Below are 16,317 nucleotides of genomic sequence, written 5' to 3'. Positions count from 1 at the left end.
CCTAAAACTAGGTACAGCGCTCTGCTCTCTGTGCTGAGCTCTGAAGAATAACTACCTTCTGCAATTACTTGACACACTTGGAAATACATTCCAGGTTTTCAAGATCACAAAAAACAGCACCACATACTCAGTTTGTTATCTCCTATTACCCCAGGTCTTTCCTTCGATATTACTGCTTAGCCAGCTATTCTCCATTTTATATTGCGTATACAGTTCCTTTTGTTAATACAGCTTGGTTTTGTTTAATTTCACATTGTTCGATTTCAGGCCATTTCTGCAATTTACTGTGATCTTTCTGACACCTAATCCTACCTTCCAAAGGCTGCCAGCCCCTCCACATACATATATCCAGTCACTCTTTCATTACCCTGATGTTTGATGAACAGTACAGAAGAGCAGAGCAGTCAGGGCAGACCATGTTAAGACTCCAGATCACACACACAGAGAAAAGCATGACATAATGACTCCAAACACAGTTTTCCAATGAGGTGCTCAGCCCCTTCTTAATTTCACCTTTCATTTGCCTAGTTTATGTAAAGGTCATGCGGGACTAGGTCCAAAGCCAGTAGGCTGTCTCCATCTGCCAGGTCTCCTGCCATGTAAGAGGAGAAAATTAAATTGTTCTGAGATGATTGGGCCTTAAAAATTGGCAATATATGTCTGTTGTTGCCTTAAGTTCCTTTAGTAAAGGATCTGACCATAAGCATCTGATCTTTTTCTTTCCAGGTTCTGTAACTACACTGACCAGCTCTATTTCTTGGGATCTCTAGCCTCCTTTAAAAAAAAAAGTTGGGGTGGAAGAATAATATTTATTCACACACACACACACACACACTCCCTTCATTCACTTGAAAGCTGTGAGATTTCATGATATGCAGAATACACACGGGAGACAACTGATTACTCAAGCACAGCCTCTAGGGGCCTGAAGGAAGACATCCCCAAACCCCTACCATAAGCATGCGTCCATCTTGCACTGCCCTCTAAGCAGCAGCAGTGCTGTGCAGCACACGTGCCTTTTGATAAAGCGAGCTCTGGCCAGGAGCCTGCTGAAGCCGGGGAAGCGCTAGAGACTGTCTGCTCAGGGTCCCCTCTAAAAGCAACTCTCTATTACCAGCACTCCCCCATCAAACATCCCTCCTGCATCTCCCCTCTGCTCATTCTAGAACAGAGCAAAGACTTGCATTACAAAAACCTTTTCCTTCCTGCCTCTTGAAGAATCCAATCCCTCAGCAGGCCCCGTGGAGGGGTGGCAGGGCCTGTCTCAGCCCTCCCTGGATGTCCCCCGTGTTGGGTTCATGCAGTGACGCATCCTCTCCCCAGCCCTCAAAAAAAAACTTCCCTTGTCGAGGACGGCCATCCCAGAAACTTAGAGAAGTCACCCCCAAAGCTTGCGGGGCGCAAGAGGCCGAACCCTCTTCCCCTCCTCTCCCTACGGCTTTAGCTCTTCCTGCCCTACGGCGACGGCCAGCGGCTTGTGCCAGCGGACAACCCGAGAGGCACGCTGCGGGGAGGACGGAGAAGCGGCCGCCCCGCACCGGGACCCAGCGCCGGCGGGGCGGGGCGGCGAGCGCTGGCCGTGCGCCGGCTGCCCTCTCCTGGCAGCCCGCCGCCAGAGCGGCCCCGGCCCCACCGGGCGAGCGGCCCCGGCCCGTGCCCCAGCGGGGCTCCCCCTCGCAGCCGCACTTGCCCCCCGCGCCCCCCTTCTCCGCCCCGGGCTCTCCCGGGTGCACCAGGGCAGGACACGAAGGCCAAAACCGGACAGCTGAGCCCCCCGCCGCGCTGCAGCAGCGCGTTCCCAAAGGCCAGCATGCCCACCGGCAACACTCGCGTGCATTTACGAGCATCTAGAAATAAGTTTTGCGAACATATTATAATCCTTCAGGGGAAAAAAAAGAGATACTAAATGCACACAAACTACTTAAATTTTCTTCTGTTTGTTTGGTTTGGGCTTTTTCCTTCGAGTTAAGAAGAAAATCCTCACCCATGCACTGACAGTGCAGCTGTGCAAGCTGAGGACCCCAAGCCCTCCTCACCCAAGAGCTTTAAAACCACTTCAGTTTCAAGTTAGCTGTGCACAGAACTTCCTTCCCATGAAACATTACATAAAGCGGGAGACTCATTGCCTCGGGATGTTGCAGATACCAAAGATTTAGATGGGCTCAAAAACCATTTAGAGAAATTCAATAAAGAAAAATCTATCACAGGTGACTTTAAAAAAAATTTTAAAAATCTACAGCCAGGAAATCCCAAAGCCACAGGATTGCTTCAAGAGTACAGAGGAGGGGAAGTATCACCGAATCTTGGCGCTGCTCCCTCTGCTTTAAGTACTTGCTATTAGACACTGTCAAAGCCAGAACACTGGAAGGCAGAGACCTTCTGTCTGACCCAGAAGAGCTGCCTTCATGTCCTCGGTAGGATATAATACCCATCAACAGGCTGTTTTCTCTATGCCGTTTGGTTTTGGTCCTCCAACCGATCATTTTACAGACTACTTCTAAAACACATATCACACTCTCTAGCACTCCTATAATTTCAGAAGGGGAAATCTAAACTAGATGCTGTCCCTCTTGCCAAAATAACTAAGGGGCTTGGGAGTCTCCAAGAGTCTTGCAGACATCAGTTAACACTTCAACGGTCAAAAAGTACATCGCAGGAGAAAAAGTCGTCTCCTGGTCCTCTCCCAAGAAGGATGACTCACATCTCCTCTCTTTAACCCCAAGCAGAGATGAGAAATTGCTCAAATCAGAGGACTCAAACATGAAAGGAATTTGTATTACATCATCCAGCCCATTTCCTGCCAACGCCTTACAACCCCAGAGCTTTGGCCGGACTATTCATCAGCAAGGTAATCGTTACTTCCCTTGAGAAGCTCTTTATAGGACTGAAGGAGCTTAATGTCAGGAAGTCTTCCCACGTATCTGAATTAGATGCAATCCTCCTTAACTTCTTCTCATACAACTTTTCTCCATGTGGTTATTTTTTCTCTCTTGTTATTGAGTAACAGCGAGGCACGCATTGGTACGGAGCTCGCCAGAGGTGTTTATGAAAGGTATTCAAGTTTCTGCAAGGAAAAGATTCCCTGCCTTGTATTCAGAGCAGACATGAGGGAAAAGAGAAATACATACACAGTCAGAGTGATCTGTTTGCAAGACTTGTGTCAACTGCAAGACACGATGCTTCCCGTATTATTTAAGGGTTTTGATGGTAGGAAATCAGCTAAATAGAAAGGAAAGGGCAGATTTGGGGGAATGTGGCCAGTGTAAGCACAGCAACTTGGTTCAGAGTGAAGTTTCAGAAAGCAGGTTTATAACAAGCTCGGTTATTTAGAGGTGTCTGTGTTACAACTTTTTCTAATCCCAATTCCTGAATCTTTCCTGCAGTTTCTTAGGGATGTAGTTGGGGCTTGAGAAAATAAGGAACCACTTCTTGGTTGATCGCTTGAAGCACTAACTGTCTTACCAAGACAGTTCTGCATTTGGGGGAGAAGTATTACTAGATTAGTCTTGGTGGACCTCATCTTCCCACTTCCAACTCCTCCATGACTGTGGATGTGCTTGAACTTCACTCTGTAACCAACTCCTCCTTCAATTTTTAGCTAAATACTCTGCTCTCTTCTTTTCTTCCCAGCTACCATGATTTACATTGCTTTTACATCTCCACTCTATCAACACTCTTTTACTTTCTGAATGTGCTGAGAGTTATAGAGTTGGATGCGCTCCAGTAAAGGGTGTCTCAGGAACTCCTCCCCTCCTGCAGTGTTAAATGCCTTTCCATAGCACACCTTAACTGTCCCACATCCTTTACAGCTTAGGTGCTAAATGGTAGTACCCCAACAGTTATCCCACTACACACCCTTGAACCCCTCTGCGTGCACCTGCCTCACAGATGCTTCCCCTCTCCTGAATATGTTGATGATAATTTTTGGCCAGACCATATTCTCTAAAGTGAAGCTCATTACTTTCGATGGGATGTTGCAGTTAGGTCAGTAACAGAACATCCCTTTGGTCCTGTCTAGTACAGAGTGGAAATATTTCACTGCTTGCCTGAAGAGAGGCTGTGGAAGCCAGGAAGCAGTAGATTTGGCACTCTTAACCCTAATTCACCTCATTTTAAGCATAAGGAAGATGTTTAGAATAGTTTCCCCTCATTAGCTTGGTCCTATCCCAAATTTTGGGTTGTTTGTTTTCAAGCAAAGAGGCACACCTCAGGAACACCAGGAACACCAAGCCTGGTCTTCTCCATTTTATACAGAGGACTTCAGGTGCTTCCTGTTTTTTTTTGTCCTGGCTATTCACTCAAGGAGTGAGGTGTTAAAGCTTTATTTAAGGCCTTTCTAAAACCTCCCTCTGTCCCTCAGGTTAAGCATTTGTATTAAATACACGCTACTCAAACCAGAAGTGTAAGCAACAAACAAACCAAAAACCCACAAACAACCCTCCTTTCTAGCTCCTGAATAACTTAACACTTCTACTGCCACAATCTCACTGGTTACCAAGCCAGCTAGCATACACACTAGAGGGTGTATTTTCATGGTCAGTTACAAGCAAGAAAACAAATTAAAAACCAAAATGCTTTTCAGGAACACTACTTACAGATTTAAACTTTGAGACAGGGAGTCTTTGTTTCAGGACCAACAAAGTAGGGCATTGGAGAGACTGTGGCTGGTGCTATCATGGAACAAAATTAAAAACAAGTAACTGGCCAAACCATTTGCCTCCAGAAGGTCACTTTTTATTTGTTTTATGACAAGAGCATCTCAGTCCGTTAATAGTAAACCAAGATGTTTTTGTGGATATTCTAATCCATACTGAACCACTCAGCTGCTAATCAAGCTGTGGCAATATCCCCAAATTCATCCACATGACAGAGAAGAGGAAGATAGGTGAAGGAGCCTCACACCACACAGACGAGAGGACAGAGGTTTCCCCCTCTGAACTCTCTGCCGAGATCCCCGCTGCTCGCTGCAGAGGGACCACCAACGGGAGCAGCCACCAACAGGAGCAGCAGTGCCTCTGTGCAGCCAGCTCCAACAGGAAGCCCAGTGACCTGCTGTCCTGCCTCCCCACGGGAGCTCACACCCACCCTTTACATCTCAGGATGAAGGGCTTCCTTACCGAACTCCCCACATCAGGAGGGACAAGGCAAAGAAAATAAACAGGGGAAAAAAAAGCAACAGGGGAGGCTTCCTGTTCTCACAGACTGCCACCGCCGTCATTCACCCAGACCAGCTTGCGGCCCCGGGGAGGGGAGTGCACACAGCCGCCTGCTGCCTACGATGCCCCAACAGATACACCAAAGCAGCAAGTGAGTGAAGACCCAGGGGAACAGGCTGACAATTGGAGAGGATTTAACAGCATTTCACCTTAAGCTTGAACTCAAACCGAGGGGATAGTGATAAAGCTGTTCCTAGCAGTTGCCATGGGCACCCACGCTACCTTGGGCTGCAGTCTCATCTACATACACGAGAACAACAGGTCAGGCCTGGTGAGTGCTCAGATGGAAAACCAGCCACCAAAATTAAGCTGTCGAAGGAAGTGTCACTTGTGATAGGTAACGATGTTTCCACTTCATTAGTACCGAGCCAATGGCCCAGTTTGATTTGAGATTTGTACTCACGAAAGTACAAGCTTTTAAAAGAGGCTCCAAACTAACATCCTAACCCATTGCGATAGCTGAGGATCACTTTCCATAACAGAAGAGGTGTAATAGCTCTAACATCCTGACCCAGTTCTGGTGTGTGCAATTACCTCCTGCTTCGATAAACTCTCTCCTTCTTTTCCCTTCAGTGGCGGCTACACAAGGTGTTCTTGCTCATTTTGCTTCCTGTTGGGGAACAAAATTATTCTGTGCAGTTGCCAAATTCTGCCACAGAAGTGCCAGTATTCAGCACTCAAACAATTTTCAGATATCATGTCTAATACATTTCGACACAAAAAGCACTAGAGCAATATGACATAGGCCTTGGCTATATATAAAACAAGCTGGCACAGTTAGCATGGAATAGCTTTCTGGAAGCAGAGTATTTCTTCTTGATGAGTTTGTCTATATGTAAAAGTTGTATCAGTATAGCTGTACCAGTCATTTTCCATGCTGAGACCAACTCATAGTACCTCAGAGCTGTTTGTCACAGCTTGGGAAATGAAGCAAGGAAGTCTTGGTTCACTGCATTTTAGGCAGGCACTCATGTTACAAAAAAAGAAACACCATTTTGTTGGCAGTTCCAACAGAGGGATAGAGAACTGAATAGTCTCCAGGGAATAAGCTCTCCTCACCAAAAGACTTGGTTCTCATCTCGGTTAACAATGTAATACTAACACTTCCCATATTTTCCCTTTACTGAGGGCTTCGTTCCTGTCATCAGCATAGCTCTGGAGAAAAGGAGGGGCATCCTGCCATTCCTGTATGTGCATTAGACATCCACAGAGCAAACCTCGAATTCTTGAGAACAGTCCCAGAGAGCTCTCCAGCTCCTTACACGGCTGTAACGTAGTGCCAGTAGTGCAACACTTCAGCAACAGAAAGCCTTCTCTTTTTAGGCAAACTTACACCATAATGATTTAGCACACATGCTCCCCAGACCCTATCACCACAAAAAGTCCAGTAAGCCAACACTCTGGCAGAGCAGGTGAGGAACAGGGGGGCTGCACAACAATCCAAAGCTCTGGGTTATCATAAAGCAATCACACACCACCAGAATGAAGAGGAACACAGCCTTGATGTGAACCCATCTCATTTGCCTCAGTGCTGCTGCCTATGTGTGATGATGACAGAATGCTTAAATATTTGGGAAAGGATACAAAATAAACTTTGTACTGTAGACCTAAGCATTCCCAAATGGCCAAACCGAGGACTCAAACCAATCACATATTTCGACTGGCAGGAAGAAAAACTACAATAATCTGGAACATCTGGGTATGATTTAACCACTAGAGGGTGTAAAAACAGCATAGTGAAAGGTTTGCAGCCAGCAATTAATGACATTTAGAGCTTGAAGGAGCGAAAAGGACATACAAATAAGTGAAGGAATAGGATGCTACCTAAGGTGAAAGAAAGGGCAAGTTATATCCACAGAATTTCTAGCAGGACTACCGTGGTCACACAACGAGATGCCCTGAAAATAAAGCTCTGCTTTGCTATTCTGCTAAGGAAAACATTGTGATAAAAAGCACAGTACAAGTATTTACAATAAAGAACTGCAATGGGAAAGAGCAAGATACATACTTACACTCACCAGTTCAAATCCAGCTCCTAATCTGAGGAAATCTGACACAATTGCTCCTGATTCTCATAATTACTTTGTTACAGAGTCAAGATTGCTACACATATTCCCACACCGCTTCCTTCCTCCTTCCCCAGTGCAGAAAGGCAGGTGATGAACCAACCATTGCTGTCTCTCCCGCACCCGCCTCAGCCTGTGGCCACAGAGGACTTCTTTCTCTGTTGCTATCATGTTGGAAGCTCCCAATCAGATTAGCTAAAAGCCTTGAAACCTCATTAGTGAAAACCAGACCTGAATTTAAGCTGCTTCATGGCCGAAAGCAAGACAGAAGGACAAACACTTACCGCAGATCAAGACGTTACCGAAAGCAGAAAAAAAAACCAGCCAAAAAAGATTTTTTACAAGTATGTGCTAAAATGAAAAGACCCAAGTTAAACTGAAGCTGTTTGTCCACTAAGAAATTTCCATAAACCTATTTGCCATCTGAAATACATATGCACACTGGCTAATATACATTACTTCCTGTGCTTACCCATAGAAAGCCCTCCAGGGCTGCCCAGGCTGTAATTCTCATTTCACGCCCTGGCTGCTGTACAGCTTCCCATGCCCGTCTCTGCTGATCTGGTGACCTGCCAGCAACAGCAGTTCTGGACTTTCAAATCAATAGAGTTATTAAGGCATAAGAAAAAGGAAACCTGTGAAGCCGGACATACTGGTAGTCACCAAAATGAAACACCAAAAAGACCCGAAAACACCCCTAAAGGGGTACAGTGGACGGCAGAATAGGGTGCAGAGGGTGCCACCAGAAGCCGAAAGCGGATACGAACCACTTTAAGGATCTGGGACTGGCTCTGCCTCTCAACCTAGCATACCTTACTCAGCCTGGAACACAACTCCCACAGCATCCCAGCGTGTAATATTTATTTGTGCTGCTTAACAGTTTAATATATCCCAGTAGACATTCTGAATAATTTCCTCCTATATGGAAATTCATACACACATTACAAGCACCAAAGAATTGAGCTCTTCAATTGCTGAGGCTGCACTATGCTGCACTTCCTTCATAAAAACATCTCCTGTTAAGCTGTTGCTGCATATACCCAGGCCTCATCAAGATATGATGAAAATCACTTCCTTTATATAGCAGTACCTGAGAGTATTAAAGAATTTTATTTTGGTTTTGTTATTTGCTCATTACTGAAATGTGCTGCATTATTGATTTTCCGTGCATATTAATTTCCTGTTACATTGGTTCATATTCTGCTTTGCAGTAGCACTGCAGAACACCGAAAAAAACTTCATTCTAAGAAGGGAGATTTAATGTGTGACGGTTGTCTCTTACAAGCCATTAAATTTCATTTGTTCCAAAGCATCTCCTCCTTCCGTTGCACAAATTCATCAACTGGGATTTCTCTGTCTTCTGCTAGGAGGCAAGAGAATGCTTACAGATGCAATGCACTGAACAGTATAATTTTTACTGCTGTAGAAGGAGAACATCCTGAATAAGAGCAAGGGGCAGGGGCCCTGCAGGACTTGAAAGGAAGGTAAGACAAGTTCACAGATACTAGAAACAACCCAACGGGACATGTCATTCCCTACTGCACCAGCAAAGCAGACCCTCACAAAAACTCAGTGTTCTTTTGCTCCCTAGATGCTAGAATTACAGCAATAAGTATAAAACAGGGCCAAGCATGCACTGGCACTGAACATCTACATTCATTAACGCTGAGGAGATATAGTGGGAGCTTAGGACAGGGATTTTAAGTTACAATGTTTTTTAAGAATAAAGAATTTCCTGAGCCGTTGGTAATGTGGATCATGTTTAACCCCTTGCCAGGCACGTTGCCACTTACTGCTGGAGGCCATAAAAAACATTCAATTTACCACATATATCTCCACAAGCATTCCACAATAGAACAAAACAATTTCCACTCCATAACAAGACAGCCAGGAAGCTGTCGGACAAAACATCCATAAGTGTACAGAGACACACGCACACACATTTACTGCAATCAGACCCTTACTTGATTGTCTCTTGCTGGGTATCCATGATAACCTGAAGTCAGAGGCTCGTTCTACAAGACAAGAAAACAAAGAGTGAATGTAGTGGTTACAAGGAATAGAAACTAAGGAATTATACATCTGTCTGAACTCAGCCAAAACCAAGAACCTGCATGAAATGGAGGAAGAATGAGCTAAGATTAAAGTATTCTGCTAACTTCCTAATTTCCATGTAAGCCAATACACCTGAAATTCATTTTCAACTGCATATACCAAATTGTGCGGAAGGAAAAGAAAAAAAAGAAATCAAAGCCATAAAATAAGCATAAACTAATCCTACCTTACCCTCTAATTTCAGTTGTGTATAATTTTTGTAATTTTCTGAAGAATGTTTATATGCAAACTTCATTTACCATTATGAAAACTGAACAAAACAGAACACAAAATTACAGAAGCTTCTGCCCACTTTGCCCAGTCTTGAAGAAACGTTTCCCTAAACATTAGCCATAAAAGTGTCAATTTTCTCCTTTTCAAAACTATACTAATAGTTTAACATGAGCTTAAAAAGCAGTCAGTGTACCTTCAAACACCCCGGTAAGTCTGAGCAATACCTCACACACTCCCAACAGGAAATCAATCCTCTAGACTTTCTTCATTCACCCCAGAAGGGACTCTGAGCCTACACATTTTGTGTTATTGGCAGCCCCATCACCCTGCTGTGCGGGAATATACGAATCTCCAACGCTTCTGGAATTTCTCCATGAAATTCCCAGACTTGTCTCTATTTTAGCAGTGCAGTGGGGATTAAGATAACATACTTCACAATACTTCCTAAATGTTTATTTCTGTTTCTTAATTTATTTTCTGTTACTCTCCCTCCAACATCACCTATTCGAAATGAGGAGAGGGCACTCACACGCACCCCATGCGTGCATCTTTCTCTCTGGGTGGAGGATAAACTAAACTAGACAAAGCCTATATCAATTCCACCCTGGTACCCCTGCGCATTCATGAGCAACTCCCGGCAGAATGCTAGGAGGAGGAAAGGAGGCAGCCGCCCTCCACAATCAGTTTTTAAGTCTGTTCCTATCTCGTGTTATGACTTGTGAGGAGGAACTCCTAAGCCAGCCCTGCACTTTCTCCAGCAGCTCTTGGGTAAGGGGCAGGGAGAGAGAGGCCCAAGGGGAAGATCCTGACAAAACACAGCAAAACAATCCCAAATTGTCAAAAGCAAAGATATTCCGGGCATGAAGCTGACTGAGATGTATGATCGCTGTCAGGAAGAGTTTTTGTTGAGATGTTTTGGGTTTTGTGCTGGGATATTTGGGTTAAGCAGGCCAGCTCCTACCAGAGAGAGGTCTTCTGTCCTACACAGGGCGCGTGGCCACGAGCACAATTTCATAGTTTACACAAGAACACTTTAAAGCAACTTCTGCTAAAAAGCAAGGTGCTAATAATTCAATACAGGGACTAGCAATGCTATTTTAAGTTCATATTCGTCCTCCCTCTCTTTCTCTTTACCTCAAACCTGCCCAGGGGATTCTCCATGGAAACTTGCCAGGAAACATCCAGCCTCTCCTCAGGCTCTCGTGCTAAAGCTACAAGAACGCGCACAGTATGAGAGCTTCAAGGACAACAAAACTTCTGGCAGCCAGTTTTGGGGATTAACAGTAATTAATTAGGTTGACCACCCTGTGAGTACATTCTTCTCAAATACTAATAGCCAGCAAGCAGGTAAAGCACAAAACTCCACAAATAATACAGAAACAGAAGGAAAGACACAGAAGTTGGAAGCAGCAAGTGGGGACTGACAGCTACAAGACCACGGTCTCACCAAGCTTTTGGGTTTTAACTGTGAACTTAATTAAAACCCAAGCAACATCACAATTAAAACACACGGCTAGTACTTTTCTCCCCCAACGTAAGTACATATTATAAGAAAGCACTTTGCTGTTTCTCCCACACACTACAGTTTACGAACTTAGATAAGTGCAATAAATGTCCACCTTGTATCAGGAGATATGGTCTTCTCCTTAAAGACCATTCCGGGTATGCTTTTAACAGTACTTGTACACACACCTGCGAGGTCAGTACCTCAAACATGCTTGTGTGCCAGACTCTCTCAACACCTTGGAAACCAGCAAGATTTCCACACAGAGAATAAAGAATGAACAGAAAAGTTACCACTGCAGATACTAAATATATGGGCAGTGAACACTGCCCATATAAGCAGAAAGTTATAATGAAGAAAGGAAAAAGAAATTGTTATCCTGAGGATGATGTTCTTCACATCACGGACTAACGAAAGGGACTGTCACCATGAGGCTGTGGCAGAAAAGAGACAAAAACAAACTTTGTGGGATTTCCTGAAGCCAAAGGACCTGGATGCCCAGAAACCACCTCTAGAAACAGAACAGTTTCATAAGTAGAAGCAAATCACAAAAGTGTGAAAAGGAAGAGAAAGACGATTACAGAGATCTGAGGGCAGCCCACAGTATGTAAGAGGTCAGAAAGAAACAAGAAAAATTGAGTGGAGGGGAAAAAAAAAAACCCACAGCTAGCAATCTCCACCTTGTCTTCTGGAAGACAAACCCCACAAATCACAGACTAAAAATGTTTGAGGGATATGGTTACATCTGAAGGTAAAGAAGAGGTGAAGGAAGGTTACATTAGGAAAGCGAGAGTTTGGAGAAAGCAGAGGTTAGAAAGAGGGTAGCAGCTGGAGCACTAAAGTCACAGAAAGGCAAAAGATATCTCTGCCTTTCATACAGCAATGCTGCTACCAAGTACTGAACTCTTTGCAAAATCCCCGCTGTGCGTATCATTGCTCTAATTGAACTTAACTCTCCAAGAGAAGGCAGGAAGCGCCTAGGGAAACCATCTCCTGCCAATAATCTCCAGCACTGCCAATTTTACAGGTCACTAATGGTGAATCCGGAGCCTGTTGCATGATTATTCCATACAGAGTTTGCTTTTGTTGAAAACTAAACAGAGCAAGAAGTGAAAGCGTTAAACTCCTGTGACTGGAACAGGACAGTCCAGCAACGTCCAGACAGAAAACCCCTGTTAGTTAGCAGACGATCTAAGGCAGCAGAGGCCAGGGATACAGTTCAATCTCCTCCTCTGCCTGCTCATGCACAAAACTAATCTCACAAAATGGAAGTGAAAAGAGAGAGAGAAGATTTAACACGGATAAATACCCTGCTCACACATGCAGAGGGACCCTGCCTTCTGGCAGCAGCCTGATGGGAAAGGGAACCCCCAGATAACTCCATCTCTCTCACCGCTCCCTCCTGCCAATTACATTTCTCTTTCAATACCAACATGCAACCAGACATTCGTAAAGAAATTGAGTTAGGCAGTGCTAGCCTGCAAAATCAAATCAAACTGCCACTGGGATGTTTCATTACTTTGTTTACCACTGAAAGGCATTTCTCAGGTACTTGCGATTTGCTTTAGAGTGGGAAAAAAACAACTAGAAGCTAATACAGTACATCAGCTTTCTGCCACACATATTGTGATTTTATTCAAAACGTATCAATGATCTTATGCACAGGCTTCCATACTTCTGTACGATGTGAGCATTGTGGTTGCACCCCAATAATAGTCTCTGTGCCAGCCAACTGGATTCAACAGGATGAAAGTCACAACTCAGTCAAATCCACTAAGCCTTTACTCCCCCCACCCCCTTTACTTCAAATTTTCCCCCTTTTTTAATTTTCCATCCTTGCTAACACAAGTTCTTTTCCACTAACATTTGCAATAGTAAGGTCTGCCACAAACTGCAAGGCACGGGTACCATCTTGGGTCACAAGGTAAACATGGTACAGCCGTTTGCAGATGACTCAAGAGCAAAGGAGATGCTCCTGCACTAGCAGAACAGCCAGGCTTGCGTTTTTGACACCTCTCAACTTGACAAATTTTAACACGAGGAGTTGTCCATAAACTGGACACCAGAAAGAAGCGATCAGCTCTGCAGGTGCTATTAACTTATGAAAGGCCACAGTGGACTGGAGTCAGTCCTCTGGAGAAAATGTCACAGCTGTAACACATAACAGAAGGTCTGAAAGTCCTCTCACCCTTTTCTTAAAAATAAAACTAAATTTTAGCTTAAAGAGGCAATAATTCTCTTTGACCTAACTTGACCTAATTTTACATCACAGATTCGCCATTTTGCCAGACGCAACAATCAGGCCTGATTAGCAATTGTTTCTTGACAGCCAATCTAAACCTAAAGCCTGCAGATTAAAACTCCGCTGGTAGGAATTGTTAGCTTAGTGAGTCCATCCATATTTCCCCAACTGGAGAATCAATTCCTGCTGAATCCAAGCTTCAAATTTGAAGTGTCGAGTCCTTTCGGTTGCAAAGATAGCCTCAGAAACACGACCAAGCAATCTCTCTTCTCTGGGTCTGCGGTGTGCCTGCTTTCCTAACAATGCTGGGAAAAGGGGAGCGAAGTTAATACAATTCTTTCAAGTTTCACAACTGCTGCCTGGCTTCTGAGCAACAGCAGCAAAGCCAACACAAGAACAGCTCATCTGCCTCTGCTGCAGCTGCCCCCGAGAGTTACCAGCAGCACAGCAGTCTGGTGGCTTGGACAGAAGTGGTGAGGGAGAGCCCCAGCTCCAGAAAGCCAGGAATCTCTGGACTACACAAAGCAATGAAATAAAGGCCACAAGAAATTACTTGTTCCTCCTGAAAGCAAAATGGGATTTTGAAGTGGTGAGATAGGACGAGTTACACATTTATCAGAGGCTTGTGCTAGACAAACAGAAGCCAGTTTTCTAGAACAGAGAGAATAAGACGTTTACCAAAAAAAAGGCTGAAAATACTGGCAACTAAGCTATTAATCTGAAAGTGATGGTTGCAAAAAAGTAAAGCTCGCGAGCCAGACAGAAATCCCAGCACTGCTTGCTGCAGCCCAGTGGTTTCACCACCTTTTTTGCTTTACTTGTTGCATAGGAGGAAAGGCAGAAATCATATGCTTGGAGGAGGAGGGGGTCTTGAAAAAGGCATTTTAGTACTTTAACTGTGGCAGAGCACTAGTGAAATTGTAAATACCTTGACCTTATTATCAGCTACCAAGAAAATAGGTAATTCTTCATTAGACCTTACTTTGTACAAATTACTGCATATAAACAAAAAGGAAATATCTGTTTCTTTGTCCAAGTGTATCTGATGCGTTCAGTCTGCATTCTCGATTGTGCATGCCATCTCCCTACCCCAAATTGTCTGTGGATAAAATTAATGGGAAAAGCAGCATCTAAGGCTGAACTACTGATTATTAATGAAAAACTGAACTAAAGTAGTTTTTAAAATGGATCTTAATGTCACCCTTCTCCCTCGATACTTACCCTAATTTGATATATAGCTCTCGCTAATCACTCTGCAGTTCCAATAACTGAATCTATAGTGTGGGATGCTTCCCTTCAGCTGTCTTCACTTTCAATTAAACTTGCTTCTTGGCTTTGGCCGGTTTCCAGATGCGCAGACGTCATCTAGCAAAGGACTTCCATTTATTTGCTTCCTTGTTAAGTGTCTGACATCAACAACCTGTGCTCACAGGGACACAAGTAACAGGACTCACATTTTACTCCTTTCCCATCTTTTTTTTTTTTTAAAAAAGTGTATTTGGGGACTAAAAGCCCAAGGTTTTGATAAAGGCACCACACCAAGTATGCTGCACACCACTGTCTTTGATGGCAGGGAAGACGCATGCCGGCTGGCAGGGACCCGGCTTCCCACGCCCACCTGAATTACTGAGGCCACTTCTCGAGGGATGGAAAATCGGAGGTGGTGCTGCCGCCGGTGCAATGCTCCGGCCGCGAGGCGCCTGATGCTGGCGGCTGCCCCTGTGGGAGCAGGGAAGCGCCCACGGGCTCCCCGCTCCAGGGCCTGGAGGCTGGGATGGAGGCCCATCCGGCCCCTCTTCCTTCCTGGAATTCTGGCCCCGTTGTCGCAGCGGCGGTGGCCTCCGGCCCGGCCCCGCCCCTGCCCCAGGTTTCTCCTTCTCCTAAAAATATCGTGTTTTCAGCAGGAGTCGCAACAATGTCGGACGTGTGGGATGGGAGAGTTCCTGTGCCGGGCCAACCGCCTCCTTGCAGGGCCCTGGATCCCTGAGGGGAGGCCTCCGGGGTTCCCCACGTCCGGCCTCTCACCCCCCCCCGGCCCCCCAGCACACGGGGGTCCCCGGAGCAGAAGCCCACACCAGCCCCAAGGCTTTGCCAGCCCACGGCTCTCCAACGCCGGACGCCCACCTCTGTATTGGGGACACGGTACCCCGCAGCCCCAGGCAACCCGTGACCTGCCATGAGGCCCGCAGGCCCACCAGAGGCTGCCCGGGAGGGAAGCCCAGTGAAGAAGAGAAAGGAAGGTGATGTCAGATTAATAAAAATAGCCTTCTGCCCTGACCAGAGTTTGAATAGTTTGGAGCAATTAGCTCAGCAAGCCCACGAGGTGGCCAGCAAGACAAAACAGGGCGACTTTGAGGGAGACTGCGTCCCCGTCGAACAGAGCCCCGGTGAAGCCAGCCAAACATGTCGGTGCAATTTTCTGTATTTGAAATACGTACTTTCTTAACTCCAACCTCCTGGCACTTCTGTTCTGAGAAACCCTATATATACTACAGGAACAATAACTGGTTGGTATAGCAGAAGCTGCAAAACAGAATACACACAAATATACATCCGACCAAACCACACAGAAGGACGGTATGTAAACTTTCAGGTCTGTTAAAAAAATTCAGTATGCAACAAGTTTACAAATGCACACTTAGGTTTTAAGCTGACAGCATCCGTATGAAATTACAATACAAATGTCTAATTTTGCAGAGAGAAGGGGGACTTTCATACACAGAAAGCACTTCCACAGCTGAAATGGAAGAGCTAAAATTGAAGTATTTTACAGAAATTCTTTGTAACAACACAGATTCTTGCCTGACTTTTTTTTTTTTTTTTTTTTTAAAGTAATGGAAGTAGCTTTCTGGAGGTCAGAAACAGTTTTCCACCAACTGGGTTTTTCATTTTCCAGATCAGCCAAGGGGTGTTTTCAGCTTCTCAAAGAGATGAAATTTCATTAACTTAGTGTAATTTAAA

At 45.0% G+C, this 16,317-nt stretch overlaps 1 protein-coding gene across 2 annotated transcripts in view; it reads right to left on the bottom strand.

The window, feature by feature from the left end:
- Positions 1-16,317, bottom strand: part of RBFOX2 (RNA binding fox-1 homolog 2) — a 168,831-nt gene that overhangs the window by 122,161 nt on the left and 30,353 nt on the right. For both annotated transcript variants that reach the window (XM_075156431.1, XM_075156440.1), the window contains exon 2: positions 9,247-9,297. In XM_075156431.1, the coding sequence (XP_075012532.1) occupies positions 9,247-9,297 (51 nt within the window). The remainder of the gene's footprint in view (positions 1-9,246; positions 9,298-16,317) is intronic.

The sequence above is a fragment of the Calonectris borealis genome, chromosome 1 (genome assembly GCF_964195595.1).
Source record: "Calonectris borealis chromosome 1, bCalBor7.hap1.2, whole genome shotgun sequence".
Taxonomy (NCBI): domain Eukaryota; kingdom Metazoa; phylum Chordata; class Aves; order Procellariiformes; family Procellariidae; genus Calonectris; species Calonectris borealis.
Note: the sequence above shows the minus strand (reverse complement) of the source record. Positions and strands in the feature narration are given on the sequence as shown.